The sequence below is a fragment of the Trachemys scripta genome, chromosome 1 (assembly GCF_013100865.1).
Source record: "Trachemys scripta elegans isolate TJP31775 chromosome 1, CAS_Tse_1.0, whole genome shotgun sequence".
Lineage (NCBI taxonomy): Eukaryota > Metazoa > Chordata > Testudines > Emydidae > Trachemys > Trachemys scripta.
This window is the reverse complement of record NC_048298.1, coordinates 163,094,261-163,110,885: the sequence shown is the minus strand read 5'-3', so window position 1 is coordinate 163,110,885 and position 16,625 is coordinate 163,094,261. Positions and strand designations below refer to the sequence as shown.

The 16,625-nt window shown below is 40.9% G+C and overlaps 1 protein-coding gene across 6 annotated transcripts in view; it reads left to right on the top strand.

Annotated features, from left to right (window-relative positions):
* Positions 1 to 16,625, top strand: part of DCAF6 (DDB1 and CUL4 associated factor 6) — a 166,767-nt gene that overhangs the window by 45,686 nt on the left and 104,456 nt on the right. For all 6 annotated transcript variants that reach the window (XM_034791508.1, XM_034791490.1, XM_034791480.1 and 3 more), the window contains exons 3-4: positions 11,674 to 11,766; positions 15,952 to 16,137. In XM_034791508.1, the coding sequence (XP_034647399.1) occupies positions 11,674 to 11,766; positions 15,952 to 16,137 (279 nt within the window). The remainder of the gene's footprint in view (positions 1 to 11,673; positions 11,767 to 15,951; positions 16,138 to 16,625) is intronic.

Here is a 16,625-nt window from a genome sequence, read left to right as displayed (position 1 = left end):
CACACACACACGATTCTCTGGGATGATCACTTCACCCCTCCCCCCCACCGCGTGGTTAACAGCGGGGAACATTTCTGGTCCGAATAGCAGGAACGGGCGCCTCTGAATGTCCCCCTTAATAAAATCACCCCATTTCAACCAGGAGAGCTTTCTGGAGATGTCCCTGGAGGATTTCCGCTCCATCCCCATACACGTTAACAGACTTGCTTGCTTTTTTTTTGTAATGTTTACAAATATTTACAAAGTTACACTCACCAGAGGTCTCCTGTGTGCCCTGAGGGTCTTGGGTGAGTTCGGGGGTTACTGGTTCCAGGTCCAGTGTCACAAACATATCCTGGCTGTTGGGGAAACCGGTTTCTCCGCTTCCTTGCTGCTGTGAGCTACCTACAGTACCTCCATCGTCATCTTCCTCGTTCCCCGAACCGTCTTCCCTGTGTGTTTCTCCAGTGAGAGAGTCATAGCACACGGTTGGGGTAGTGGTGGCTGCACCCCCTAGGATCGCATGCAGCTCCGTGTAGTAGCGGCAAGTTTGCGGCTCTGCCCCGGACCTTCCGTTTGCTTCTCTGGCTTTGTGGTAGGCTTGCCTTAGCTCCTTAATTTTCACGCGGCACTGCTGTGTGTCCCTGTTATGGCCTTGGTCCTTCATGGCCTTGGAGATCTTTTCTAATACTTTTCCATTTCTTTTACTGCTACGGAGTTCAGCTATCACTGCTTCATCTCCCCATATGGCGAGCAGATCTCGTACCTCCCGTTCGGTCCATGCTGGAGCTCTTTTGCGATCCTGGGAGGACTCCATGACGGTTACCTGTGCTGATGAGCTCTGCGTGGTCACCTGTGCTCTCCACGCTGGGCAAACAGGAAATGAAATTCAAACCTTCGCGGGTCTTTTCCTGTCTACCTGGTCAGTGCATCTGAGTTGAGAGCGCTGTCCAGAGCGGTCACAATGAAGCACTGTGGGATAGCTCCCGGAGGCCAATAACATCGAATTCCGTCCACACTACCCCAATTCCGACCCGCAAAGGCCGGTTTTATCGCTAATCCCCTCGTCGGAGGTGGTGTAAAGAAACCGGTTTAAAGGGCCCTTTAAGTCGAAAGAAAGGGCCTCGTTGTGTGGACGTGTCCAGGCTTAATTCGGTTTAACGCTGCTAAAGTCGACCTAAACCCGTAGTGTAGACCAGGCCTAAGAGTAGTGGATACATTTGACTAAGTTCTATGACCTAGGTGGTAGAGGTTGGCTGTTGTGACAGAGCTTCTTTGCTGGCCTGGCATCTCTCAGCAGAGCAGAAGTTCATGTTTGTTAATGCATTTATTTGTTTTTCTTCTCAGAGAGGATTTTTGAAAGGTGCTGGGATGTTCAAGGGAAAAATGGCTTGTAAAGTCCATTATACGCAAACTACTATGTAAATGAAAATGCTGAATTTGGGCCTTTACACAAATAATAAAAGAAATATCTCTGTGAGAACCTTAATTTTGAATCTAACTCAGCCCCCTTGAGCATTGCGATAGGGGCTTAATTCTTGTGCCTATTAAAGTCATAACATTTTCAAGCATGCAGCTGATAACCCTTTAATTTATTCATATTCTAGGATGTGGTTATATCTAATCTAGATTAGTGTTAGCTTAATTTCATAAATTTAAACAGGTGACATGTTATGGACGGTTAGCTGGCTGTAGGAAAGGATGTTGAGTAGGACTTGCCCTGAGTGAAAGATCTGAACTCTTCACGGGTTGTATAACTTAATGAAGAAAGGCCAGTGTGACTGGAAAAACTACCAGCTCCGTATCCTCATCACCACCTAAATGTGAACTCAGAAATCTTATGCTGCTATGAGAATGATCAGCTGCTGTTTGCAGCATGAATGTTTGATGGATGTGCGCCCCTTGCATGCTAATGAATAAGGAAACCAACATGCATGGTCAGACCATTATTTTCAAATGATAGTAACTTAATTTCAAAAAACATTTCAGATTTAAAACTCTTATTCTGAGCTACATACACATGGTTGAGTTGAAGCTTTTAAACAAAGAGCACTTTCACATATGTTTAATATCTATTCAGTTACATACTCAAATTACTGAACACATTTTCTTCAGATTTACCAGAATAGTTACTTTTTTGCCTGGGTCCTGAAATAAGAATTTTAACTTGGAAGATACATTTTATGAGAGTCATAAAAGACTAAAAAAAAAAAGGGTATGGAATGGAATTGCCATGTCTCAGGATTGTGATAGTAAGTAATGTTGTGATGCTTGTTACAGTTGTAAGGTAATGAATAATACACATGATGGTAGAAATTTTCCAGTTTAGTACTGAAATGAATCCATCATATGGATTTATATAAAACAAAGTACAATTTTATTTCACTGAGTCTCTTCAAAGTATGAAAGTGTTATAAATCATTATATATGGAGTGAGTAGTGATGTTTACCACTAAGACTGCATTCGTTTTTTCATTATGAAAGGTCCTTTTTTAGTTGTTTATAACATTATCAAATACTCATCTTTCTGGACTGAAATATTTCAAATCTGGTCTCTTCTTGAAGGTGAATTCTTTTTAAAATGTAAATAAAAATGTTCAGCAATTTTCAAGTACAAGAAAATGGGGTCAGGGTTGGGGGGATACTTTAACCATTACCAAAAAAATAATAATCTAAGAATAGATACAGCTGCCCAGTGGGGAGTGAGAAAAACTTGAAATTTTCCATGGAAATGTTTTTTGGGATAGACATGGGCTTTATGGAGGTCTGGTGAAGATGCATTTTGAATTGGCAATGTTAGGATTTTCAGAATGTACTTTGCTCATGCATTTTTTTTAAGTGAACAGCAAGGTTTTTTTAATGACAATCTCCATGTGTGTGTAATTTTGAGTGGATTCTCCTTATTCTAAAGGTCCCCTTCAGAATCCTGATACTTCATCTGATGTTTGGAGGAAGGAAGCAATAAGAGCCCTTGCCTCATTAGTACACATCTCTTGCAGGATACAGCTTTTTATTGCTTCACATGATGGGATATTCTTTACATTGTCACTTTTCTTTTTTAAAAACTTAAAAATGCCTTTTAAACAAAAGAATATTGAAGTTGTAGAATCAAATTGCTAAAGGCTTTGATTACATGAGCATGCTTTTTTTATTTTCTACAGTACTCCTGCCTCACTCAGTGTGTATTTGAACTGTGCGGAGAGAATGTGGTGGGTGTCGTAATGAATCTTTTATTTTTGGCCAAAAATAATTTGAACGTGCATCAGTGTCACACACAGTACTCTGGGGGCACTCATTAGTCAGTATGGCTGATGCTTAGTGGATGAGGCAGGACTTCATGTTGAAAAGTGAGAATAAGAATAAATATTGAAGAACTGTCTCATTACACATCATGCAGTCTCCATGTTGAATGAAGCATGAGTCATGTGGGAAAAACAGTATGTGAGCATGTAATTAAAAATTGTGGTATAATACATAGAATCTTAGAAATAAAAGGCTGGATTAAATATACCTACACCATCCCTCACAGATGTTTCACAGATGTCTGTCTAACCTGTTCTTAAAAACCTCCGATTATGGGATTTCACCTTTTTCAATGCTTACCTATTCTTATAGTTAGAAAATTTTTCCTAATATCTATCTCAGCGGTTCTCAAACTTCATTGCACTGTGACTCCTTTCTGACAACAACAATTACTATGGGTGGGTGAGAGAGGGTGGGGCGACAGAGCCTGAGTCCCGAGTCATGCTTCGGCTTCAGCCCCAATTCCCAACGAGTCTAACACTGGCCCTAGGGACCCCATTAAAATGGGGTCACAACCACTTCAGAGTCCCAACCCACAGTTTGAGAACCGCTTATTAAATCTCCCTTGCTGAAAACTAAGCTGATTACTTCTTGTCCTACCTTTTGTGGACATAGAAAGCAATTAATCACTCTCCTGTTTGTATTTTAAAACAGTTATCAAATCCCCCCCTCAGTCTTCAATATAATAAACATGCCCAATTCTTTCAACCTTTCCTCTTAGGTCATGTTTTCTAAACACCTTACATTTTTGTTCCAGTTCGTCCACATCCTTCTTAAAGTGTGGTGCCCCCACTGCACACAGTGCTCCATCTGAGGCCTCATTGGTGCTAAGCAGAGCAGAACAATTGCCTCCTGTGTCTTTCTTACTGTTAACACATCCCACAATGATGTTTGCATTTTTGCAACAGCATCGCTTTGTTGGCTTAAATTCAATTTGTGATCCAAAATAACCCCCAGATCCTTTTCTTCAGTACTACTGCCTAGCCAGTTATTCCCCATTTCATGTTTATGCATTTGATTACATGTACGTATGTGGGAAGAGTGAAAGTTGCAACTCCTTGTGACATTAATTTTTTTTATTTGTAATTTAGTAACTGGTCTCAGTACACAGAGCTTAGACTTTGTTGTCCCCTACTAGGTACAGTGATTTTTTTTTCACTTCTCTCCTCTCTTCTCTCTTCCCTTTTTTGCATCAACTTGTTTTAAAGGATCAGCACCTTGCAGAACAGTGAAGTCACTGAATGAATCAGTAAGGAGATGATTAACTCTAAATGGGTGTGTTGAAAAGGGTTCTACCTGCATTAGTTGCCATGATGGGAAAGGAAATGCAGCCTAGGTGACAATTTGTACACCACCTTGATGTTATATTTTTCTCCCAGTTTTGTTGTGAACATTTTTAAGGAAGGGAGCTGTGCTAAAGGAGTGCTGGTAAAAGATTCATCTCCAAATGGACTCAGCTTGAGGAAATACTTCATTTTAAATGAGAGGAAAGAGAGTGACCTGGAGGGATAATTTTTCCTTTCTCTATACACATTTACCACAATAACTTCTTGTGATAATATAGAGGGATATGTGTTGTGTACTATACTTATTTTTTCTTCTCCAGGTACTGCACCTGATTTACACCATAAATGAGAACTTACATTAGTGTAGCAAGATCTAGTGACCTAGTCTTAGGATCTAGGGTTTAATTTTACTTCTTGGAAGAGTGATTTTTCCCTTCTTCTCCCCTTTCCTTCCATTTCTTCTCTTGGGGTACTTAAGTATTCTAAACAGCCTATTGTGGGGTGTGTGTGTGTGTGTGTCCAAAGGGAAATAGTGGATAGCTACCTTTGAGTGGGATGTTAGTTTTTTCTGATCGGTTCCTTTTCGGAATTAGTCCTACACAGTGGTCTGTGAAGATAAAAGGTAGGACCCTTTCTTAGGGTAATACAGAGATTTGGGCCAGCTGTTGAGAAGGTTTTCCCTCTGGGCACTGATAAATACAGTGTGGTAGTTAATTACAATTGCTGGAAGAAGCAGTGGTCTCTGATTATAATATGGGCCTGTTGCATTGAGGGCCTTTACCTTGCAAATAATCGGTAGCAAAATCAAGAAATGGATTTAGTAGTGAATGAGAAACCAGTGCAAGTTGTGAAGCACCAGCATACATTCTTTCAGGTAATCATAAGTTCATGAAGAAGCCACTTAATTTATCTGGAGCTAGGCAGAAAGCATTATATTTGTCTAGCCTGGAGCTGATGTATGGATGAACCAGTGCTGTCACATCATCATCCACGAGGAATAACTGAAGTCTTCTTGCTGTGTTGATGTGGGCTGCTAGTATTAGGATCATCACTATTGCTTTTTTCATTCTCTCTGCACGTCTGTTCTTCAACAAAGTGTCTTCTTCCCTGTTCTGTCGTGTGTGTGTGTGTGTGTGTGTGTGTAGATAGGAAGATAGATACATATTTTTTTTCTGCTTTCTTCTTTTCTGAATGTTTTTATCTCTTTTTCCTCTTCAGTGCCTTTTTATTCACAATTAGTGGGCTCCTCGGGAGCAGCAGTAGCATCCTTCACGCGGAAGGGGCTGTAGATGGAAAATAACTAGCATGCTGGTCAGTTTTTTTTTTGCCACCAGCTGGCTCTTGAAGTTGTGCTGTGCTTGACCACTTTGTTTCACTATTGCTATTCATCAGTCAGATTAGTGTAATGTTAAATCGCTATGTACGCTGAATCAGTGCCTCTCTCATTGTGGATGATTGTACCCATGGCTCATCTGGATCAATGAATCCTTATTTTGTTAAGGAAAATCATAGTATTAATACTCTGTACATGTTCTAAAATGAATTAATTACATTTAGCAAAGGTTGTTTTCCCTATTGAGAGCTGCAAATAGCAAATTTGAAACTTAGGAAAATATTCAAATAGCTGAAATTATTTTTTTCAAACTTTTAACTAAAACAGATGTTGCCTTTTGGGCTCAGATTGGGAATGAGACAATCTAGCCCAAAAGAAGATATTTTTAACAAGTTATGTACTTCTTTTAATAAGGGTTTAAAATGAAAATGCTTTCTTGGCCTTGATTAGTGTCACTACTAATACAGTACTCTAAAGAATCATCATAGTTTATCACTCAAAAACCTCAGTCAAGACCTGGTATTGTCACTTACCTTGAATAGTTCCTTTGGAGTATAAGATGTTGATGACGGGGACACTGCATCAGGCAGTGTTGAAGTATTTTCCTAGGCTCTCCTCATGCACATTTGGGGTTGTTCCTTCATTTCCACTTGGTCATATTGTCACCAGACTTTTCTACCTCAGCTCTCACTGATTAGAGTACACCAGTTTTTTTTTTTTGTTGGCGGTCAGTGCCTGGAGGGAATTGTTTTGAAGGAACTAGGTTCTCCAAGATCATTGGCATTTCTTGCCATTTTGTTACTATGTAGATTTCAACAGTGGTATTTTGGGGTAAGGGATTTTCAGAGGCAGAGCTCTTTCTGGACTTCAGCCTCTTAGGTGGTAGAATTTGTCTATGCAGTGGATGTTTTGGATCATGTACCTGCTTTTGTATCTCCTTCTTACTGAAGGCGTCCTGCCTATCTGGTGGTGGTGCAATCTCAGTGAGGCTCTACAGTGACAATGTGGGAGTCAGTGTCAAAAACCCTGTGATGATCCCAAAGGACGGTTAAGTTCGGTAACAGTTTTGTGCATGGCTTGAGCGAGACTATACTGGGGCAAAGTACTCTGCAGTTTAATAACACAGGGTGTCTGGTTGCTCAGAATGTTTTGGCATCGGCTCCCTGTTTTGTGTTAGCCAGTTTGTGGAGAACATGATTCCTGGAGTTTAATTTCTTTTTTAGCATCTTGATATGCTCTTTGAATATCAGTGTTTGGTTTAATGTGACCCCCAGGTATACCCAGATGTTTATAGTGCTCAAGGATTGTACCATCCCACAATATTTGGAGTTTTTGCTTGGCAGGATGGTGCTTCAAGGGGAAGGTGCATACTTGTGTCTTGGTAGGATTGGCATTCAGGAACCACATATGATAGTATTTTCCAAATATACTCAGGGAACCAGTTAAAATGCACTCAGTGTCCTCATATCTTTTTTATTGGGTAATGATGCAAAGATCAACTGTATAAATGAAATGCTTGCACATTGGAATCCAGGTTGATGATTTGTGTAACCAATAGTTCTCAAACTTTTTTTTTCCCGCGGAGCACTTGAAAATTGCTGAGAGTCTCGGCGGACCACTTAATGATCTTTCCAAATGTTGTTTGTACTGTTAGTTAACTATTGTAAAGCACTTTGGATAAAAGTGCTATATAAAAAAAACCTTAATAATAATTAATGTTTTTTGTTCTACAAATAGAAGCACACAACTCACATTTTAATATCAGTAGTCTTACCTTTCTAATGCGATGGATGTGCCCTTTCTCCCCCACCACAGCAGCCCCTGAGCTGGGGCTGGTAAGGAGAGGGGTCTCTCCCCCACCACAGCAGCCACAGAGTAAGGGATTTTGAGGCTGGGAAGGAGGGCTGTCTCTCCCCGGCAGCCGTAGCTCTGGAGCTAAGGAAAGTCACCTCTTTCTCTGGCTGCCGTAGCCTTGCACATCCCAAATTCCCCCTACCCCTTCTTCTCACCCCACTGTCCCCTCCCACCTTCCCCCTATGGCCACACCACCTTACATGTGTGTCTTTTCCTGGGTCCAGGCACCTAATTAGTGGATCCACGCCTGCGCAGCTCCACTAATTAGGTGGATGGCCCTTCATTCTCTCATGTGTGGCTGCCCAGGCTCTCACCTTAGAGGGAACTATCCTTGGACCACCTGAATGGAGCTCGCAGACCACAGTTTGAGAACCTCTGGTGTAGACATTAATCAGCAAAGGTGATAGCACTGAATATTGGGGTAATTCATTCTGTTGAATATGCCATCGATTTTTCTGACCATCCATCTGAACTAAGAAGTGTTGATTATCAAGCAGAGACTCCTGGACCATCTTAATATTTCACACAATTTTTGCCAATTTCAGAAGTAGTGCATGGTGTGATGCAGGTGTTATAAATAGCTAATAGTTCTTCTTCGAGTGCTGTCCCTGTGGGTGCTCCACTTTAGGTGTTTGTGTGCTCCTATGCTCGTAGTTGGAGACTTTTAGTAGCAGTGCCGGTTGGGTCGCACATGCGAGGTCCTTACCTTGTGCTGCTGCAGGCAGTTAACCGACGCTGTGCGACCAACCTCTACTCAGTTCCTTCTCTACCGCCCTTGGCTACGAGTCCGAGCAATCAGCAGCGCCTCGCTACTTTATAGTTAGTTAATTACAGTCAATTACTTAGTTTCCTTATTAGCAGCTACTTAGCTTGTTTTCCTTTCCTTTTCTCCTTGGTTTAAAACAAAAACAAACAAACAAAAAACCCTCACGGCCAGGAACTTCAAAAAAACAGCCGTTTTGAGGGCGAAAGCTTCCCCACCCTCCCAATGGAAATGCCCAGTTTCCCGGTCTCTCAGCGCCTTGCCTCCAGGCTCAGAATGCCAGTGCCTGTCCCCGACAGCCACACCTCGGTGTGTTTGCTGCCTGTGTGTTAGTGCCTCTGACGCAGGCATTGCCTCAGGCTCGCAAAAAGGCAGGGAGTGGAGAGGTCTCTCAGACCTGCATTGGGGCATGAGGCTTGGGACCTCCCACCCCCTTTACTTCGCCAGCCGCAGCTTCGGAAAGGAGTGCTTTCTCCAACCCCACATTGGGTACCCACCACAGGAATAAAAAACAAACAAACAAAAAAACCCACCCCACAGCCATCCTGTGGATAATAATAGCATCAGCTGTGCTGTCAGCGCCGGGAGCTCCAGTGGCTGAGAGCTCCAGCACCGCTGCAGACAGAAACTTTGGAGCCTTGTGCCTCCATGCCACAATCCACAGCCGCGCCACAGGCCGGCATCCAGTGCTGGCACCAGCTGTGCTGTCCATGCCGGAGCCGAAGTAGCGGAAAATCCCGGCACTGCTAGAGCTAGAGATTCTACAGGAGCAGGTCCGACACAGGCATTATGGGGAAATCAAAACCCTGTACTTCCGCACTGCGTTTTATATTCGTTCTGTGAGCGGGCATCCAATACCGGCACCTTCTGTGCTGTCAGCACCCGCAGCCGAAGTAGCGGAAAATCCTGGCACCCTTGGCACTGCTAGAGCCAGAGACTCTACAAGAGCTGGCTCTGACACAGGCACTAAGGGGAAACCAAAACCTTGTGCCTCCGCACCACAATCTACAAATGGCGCTGCGGAGCCACTACAAAATGTGGCTTTTTCAAAGGCGCACCCAACACACACACAGGCGCAGCCAGCACCGCTACTAAAAGTCTCTGACTACGAATGCAGAGGCGCACAAACACCTAAAGTGGAGCACCCACAGGGATACATGTCTCGAAGAACCTTAGTTACTGTACAAGGTGAGTAACCTTCTCATCAACAAACACAGCCCCTGTCATTTTACAAGTTTTGAAGCCATCTTCAATGTATTGAGTTAAGTTTGCAACTTGGCCACAGCATGAACATCCTGAGCAGAAACTGGCTTGGTCACCAGTCAGCTGCTCTTCCACTATTGGTGCTATTCTAGCCATTATCATACACTCATATAGTTTGTAGGTTGAGCAGAGTAAGAATATTGGCCAATAATTTCTTTGAACAGTTATGATATTTATGTGATTTGAATAGTGCAACCATTTTGGCCCGTCTCCGCAGCCTGAGTATCTGCATTGTCTCCATGCAGGAATGAAAAAAATCAAGCAGCCATTTCACTTCAGGATTATATCACAATAGTAATAGTTCACTAGGTATGCCATTGAGTCCAACTGCCTTTCCACATTTCAGGGTTTTCATGGCTATTGTCAGCTCCTCTACGTTGAGCTGCTCATTATGAACCTCACCGTCTCAGAGGAGTGAGTGAAGTTCCTGTTTAACTGAACTCTAAGACATATTATTGTGAGAGTCCAAACTTTAGATTTTTCTGTATTTGAGTTTATTTACATCTTCATTTGTAATACTGTAATGTTGGGGGCTTTTTAAGGAAAAACTTACAAGGAAATAAAATGCAAAGTGCTCCCAACCTGATTTCTTTCCCTACTGGAAGAGCATCATCACAGTCTTCTCATAGGAGAGATCTGGGAAGGTTTCTGTAGTACTATATGGGCTTTTCACCAGGTTTATGAGAAGGTGTGGCAGCTGTGAGTGTGTACATGTTAGCCAGATTCTGAATACTTAGTGCTTTGGAGGTGCAATAATGAGAACATTGTGACCCCAAATTCAGAGCACTCTGTAGAATGCAATACATTCTAGGGAGTAAAAAACCCAAATATGTCAAATTATAGATACCAGAAACTCTATTGAAAGGCTTACTTTATCTGAGGGGACCCTTGTGATGCCACAAGGGACCAAAGAAGGCAATTCAGAGTCTAGAAAGGTGGATGCAGGAAGGGGTCCAAAACCCAGAATGCTCTGTATTAGCCAAATAACTATTTTTATGAAAGACTACTGAGTTTAGTCAACTGCTAGATTTTAGGTATAAATTTCCCAGTTAGCTGAGCATTTTAAAAGTACACAGGTTAGCTCACATAATAAACAGCAAATTAAACTCTGTTGCCTTTGGTATGCGCTTTTATAGGGAGATGCAGGAGCATGATGTATATATGAAGAATGTTACAGAATACATTAGACCGAGTACTGAGAGATGCCAGCATGTTTCAAGCTGGTGGACTCTCATCAAACAGTTTGTTAAAAATCACGGCTTTTTTTATGCTAACAACTCAGATTTAATGACTTAAGAGATCTTGTTGGAATCAACTGTTAGAATATACTTTTCAATGTTTATAGAAATATTGACCTTTTGATAGTGTGTGTGTGTGTGTGTGTGTAAACTTTTTTACATTCATTTTAAGTTTTGATATGAATAAGAATATAGGTAAAAGATTAATGTGTTACTGAGAAAAAATTAGTTAACATACCAGGCTGAAGAAATTAAAGGCCTGATTTTTGTTTTTTTTCAGTGGAGATATGGTTTGGTCTAGCATTCACTCTGTGCAAGTTTGAACCTGAACACACTGTACACTTTTCTTTCACTATCAAATACATATCAATTCAGATTCAACACCTACATGCACATTTAATAGAATTTTTGTTTGCAAACCCCATCACCCGCATGTGCAGGTGGCTAGCCATGGGAAAGCATGTATGTGCAAGGTGAAGCCAAGTAGTGAAAATCAGGTCTCTGAACATATTTAAGCACCCCTATGTATTTTGAAGTTGTTTAAGTAACTTTATGATTTCATTTGCATATCTAGATATTTCTTGGCTATTTTATTTTCAATATTAAATATTTTTCCTAAACCAATTAAAATTTTTGTTTAAATATTTCAAACAGGTGAATACAATTTGCTGGAATGATACAGGAGAATATATTTTGTCAGGTTCAGATGACACCAACCTGGTAATTAGCAATCCCTACAGCAGAAAGGTAAGTTTACTTTCTGGATAGTCAGTATTTTACAGTATTTCCCCCAAATCTGTCTGCCATTGTTTTAAAGATCTCTACTCCAATGATAGGAGGGAAGCATTGCATAGCTATGGACCACACTGACAGCTTGTTAAGAGCCAGAGGGTTGCACTTATAGTAGTTTACATAAAATAGAGTAGATTGCAGCTACAATCATGGAAGCATGGCCCATGGAGACTGCCCTGTTTCAGCATGGTTTACCATACCTATCTCAGCACTAATTTTTGTTACATAATTAACACATACAAATTATAAATACACAAAATGCATAATACTTAATGCACAATGCAGTATGGACTGCTTATACATGAGATGGTACAAATACAAATCCCTATATATCATCTCTTCTGCTTTCATCCACTCCCTTCTCTAAAACTGGAGGCAAGGGAAAAGCTTTTCATTGTACTCTAAAAGTTTGAGAAATCTGGACTGCATTGGTTCAAGCTGAGAATAAAGTTCAACTCCTGAACCAGCCTTCTCTGTTTTTTTACGCTAAGGGCTTGTCAACGCTGGCAATAAACAGTGCTGCAACTTTCTCGCTCAGGGGTGTGGAAAAAAACCCCCAGAGTGCAGCAAGTTGCAGCGCTGTAAAGCGCCAGTGTAAACAGTGCCCCAGGGCTGGGAGCTACGCCCCTTGTTGAGGTGTTTTCTTAGAGCACTGGGAGAGCTCTCTCAGTGCTGTGCCACACAAGGCATGTTAAAGCACTGCTGCGGCAGCGCTTTAGCATAGCCAGTGTAAACTAGCCCTTAGATATTGGTGGCATTAATGACTCTGCTGATCACAACTGTGGCAGTATCCTAGGTAAGAAGTGCTGTTAAGTAGGCAGTTCCCAAACTATTTTGGACTTTATAAGTAACAAACAGTTTAAACTTGTGTCTCAGCATAGATTAGGGATCAGCAATGTGAAATGTAGAATTTTTGGATTACCCATCAACTCCTGTGGAAAAGGTCTGAAGTATTTCAGGCCTTAATTTTGCCTAGGAGGCCAAATGGTGCTCTGAAGCAAGCATTTTGCTGCTGTTTTGTTTTGTTTTTTTAAAGGCCGGGGGGAGGGAAGGGGCATTGTGGTGGCTGGTAATGAAATAGAGCTGAGCCCCACATATTAAATCTTTTCTCCTTTTTCTCTGCTTGTGCACAAACAGCTTTTGTGACAGGTGCCTCTAATTTTCCCATTCTATCAGCACAATAAAGAGAGCAGCAAGGGATATATGGGGAAGGGAAGAGAGGGGCTGGAAATACTAACCCTTGACACTGTTACCATAGAATGCAGTCAGAGACTGGGAGGGAATGGCATCGTTCAATCCCTTATGGTACTGCTGTACATGAAGTGTAGCTGGGAATGAGAGGGACTGGGACAGATGGGGCTGATGATGTAGCTGAGAGCTTCCTTCCTTCAGTGAAACTATAGAACAGTGCTGAGAGCTGCACATACTCATTCTGCTTTTTCAGCCCTCTTGGGGCAGAATCAGGAGTTCCCCAGAGTTTGAGTGCAGGCACAGCCCCATTGTAGTTTCACATCAATTTCAGAAGCAGCACCAGGGTCTCAACTGGAGAAATCTGAGGTAGAGGGAGGGAGGGGCTGATCAGTTTTTGATTGCAAAGAAGGCACTTTGGTAGGGCCTGTGACCAAGGAAGAAAGAGGAGTAGGACTGGTTGTGACCTGGTGAAGTGTATAGTATATGACTCAATAAGGGATGGGGAGGTGGGAGGAGAACAAAGGGAGGCTGCATTCCCTTTTTGGGGAAGGAATAGGGGAGCAGTGGTGGGCGTTATCATAAGATTAGGTTGGAAGAGCCCTCAGGAGGTCATCTAGTCCAACCCCCTGCTCAAAGCAGGACCAGCCCCAACTAAATCATCCCAGCCAGGGCTTTGTCAAGCCGGGCCCAATCCTCCAAGTCGTCTAGGTCACTCTGGACCCTATCCCTACCCTCCAGTATATCTACCTCTCCGCCCAGTTTAGTGTCATCTGCAGACTTGCTGAGGGTGCATCCATCCCATCTTCCAGATCATTAATGAAGATGTTGAACAAAACTGGTCCCAGGACCAACCTTTGGGGCACTCTGCTTGATACCGGCTGCCACCTAGACATCGAGCCGTTGATCACTACTCGTTAAGCCCCTCGATCTAGTCCGCTTTCTATTCACGTTATAGTCCAGGGGTAGGCAACCTATGGCACGCGTGCCAAAGGCGGCACGCGAGCTGATTTTCAGTGGCACTCATACTGGCCACCAGTCCGGGGAGCTCTGCATTTTAATTTAATTTTAAATGAAGCTTCTTAAACATTTTAAAAACCTTATTTACTTTACATATAACAATAGTTTAGTTACATATTATAGACTTATAGAAAGAGACCTTCTAAAAACGTTAAAATGTATTACTGGCTCGCGAAACCTTAAATTAGAGTGAATAAATGAAGACTCGGCACACCACTTCTGAAAGGTTGCCGACCCCTGTTATAGTCCATTCATCCAATCCATACTTTTTTAATTTGCTGGCAAGAATACTGTGGGAGACCGTATCAAAAGATTTGCTAAAGTCCAGATATATCACAGTGTATGCTATGATATACCATATATATCATAACTAACAGAGAAGTTATTAGGGAATGGAGAAAAGCCTCATGTTATTTAGTTTGTTGATTTTTATTTGGGAGCTCAGATATGATTTGATGTGAAGTCAAAAATATTTCTTCCATGGAACGTGGGGGGGAGGTATCTATCAGAACCACCACTTATTTTGGGCATTAGTTGTGACTGAGCTAAAGCATCTTAATATAATGGAAGGCACCCATTGAGATCTCTGAGTTTGGCAGCAGAGCTCTGTGGATTTGGTGCTGAACTCTTCGCTCATTTTAAACAAAATTGAGCTCTGAGGTGTGGTTTTTTTTTTTTTTTTTTTTAACATTTCTGTTTATTGAATTCTTCTGAACCTACCTGAATAAAGAGTAGAATGCAGTGAAATAAAGTAAATTGATTGGCTCTCTGAATATGTAATATATAGTTGTATCCATATTTTAGAACATGCAGAATATTAAATAATATATTGTTAGCACCTGCATAAATCATTTTAAAAAGTTTGAAGTAATGCTTTTAAAATACAAGGCAAGAATTTACAGAGAATCTTGATTTCCATAAAGCTTTCTTTGATTAAGTTAATTGGTGGAAAGCTTTAGAAGTCCTTGTCATATTGTAAATATCTTGTGCTAACATGAGAACGAGACCATAGCTAGAAAAAAAAATGAAATTGTCAGTCTGGTTCATTGTCAGAGGTGAGAGAAATAAAGTAAATCAAAGTGGAAAAGCACACGTAGCTTTTTAATTTTGTTCAGTTTTAATATTCTAATCTAAAGTGGGTTAGGAAATGAAAGTATACAGAATATTTTGCCACAAAATATTGAGACCATATAAAAGATTATGGTAAATTAAATACATTGCATTTACATTGCTAAATTGTACTGTGTATGTATGATTTTAAAAAATTCATTGCTGAATTAAATATGCATCATGTTAAAATGTTTGGTAATAAACTAATACTGTAGTCAAGCCTGAAATTTTTAGTGTCCTACAATAGTGAGGTTAAGTTCCAATTTAGAAGTAGGGATGCTGTGAAACCCACCATAAAACTTTTTCAGTTCTACTTTTTAATATGATTTTGCTCTTTCATAATTTGTGCTATTTTACCTTTGGGATGACTTCAGGACAGTACATTTAAAAAGTAAATAGTGTGCTCATATTAGATTTCTTTGCTCCCTTTAGGTCTTCTCAGCTCATTACCACTTAATGTAATGCTGCCTCTTCATGTTCCAGGATTAGTGTCCAAGAGTCAGAATCTTTAAAATATAGGTACTGGCTATTTCAAGAAATACTTTTAGGGCAGTGGTCTTCCAACTCTTTCATTTTGCAGACCATTTTGAGGTAGAGTAAGAGAGAGCATGTATATGCCTCTTGTATACCACTTTATCTCCCAATCCATTCCTTTTTCACAACATTTTCTTTGTTCTATGGATGACAGACTGTGTACATTACTGGCATTCCATACTCTGGAACTTCGGGATTATTGGCAGAAAGTTTATTTTATTTTTCCACGTGTTGCTGTTTGTTTTGAAAATATTAACCTAACACAAGCCTTTCTTGTTTGCTTTGTAGGTTTTAACAACTATTCGCTCAGGACACAGGGCAAATATTTTCAGTGCAAAATTCTTACCATGCACCAATGACAAGCAGATTGTGTCCTGTTCTGGAGATGGAGTAATTTTTTATACTAATGTTGAGCAAGATGCTGAGACCAACAGACAATGCCAATTTACGTGCCACTATGGAACTACATATGAGGTATTGTATATCATCTTTGTATAAAAGCACAAGATTTATTTAAGGCAGGAAAAACAGATGTTGGTGTTGATATTAGCCAGGATTTCAGTCTGACAGTGGCAACTTCATTTTTATGCTTCACAGTCATTTAAACTAGTTTTCCTTTGATTTGTAACTTTTAGGGGTCATTTCATATGTAATTTACTTTAGTAGAGAAATAAATTGTCCAAATAAAGGAGACTCTAAAGTCAAGTATTGTTAAGGCCATTTTCCCTGCAAAATATATAAGCAGATAGCAACAGATACATAATAGAGCTTGTTTATCTACATATTAGGGGGCAGGTAGTTTGTATATCATTGTTTATTAAAGGGAGAGAAACAAGGTCTTTACTGTACTAAGGTAAATATAAATATAAAATCTTACTGAGAATTTCCTAGCTTTCAGCACATTTTCACCTTTAAGTTACAGATACACCTTTATAATCTTAAGGACTTTTTTTGGTGGAAAT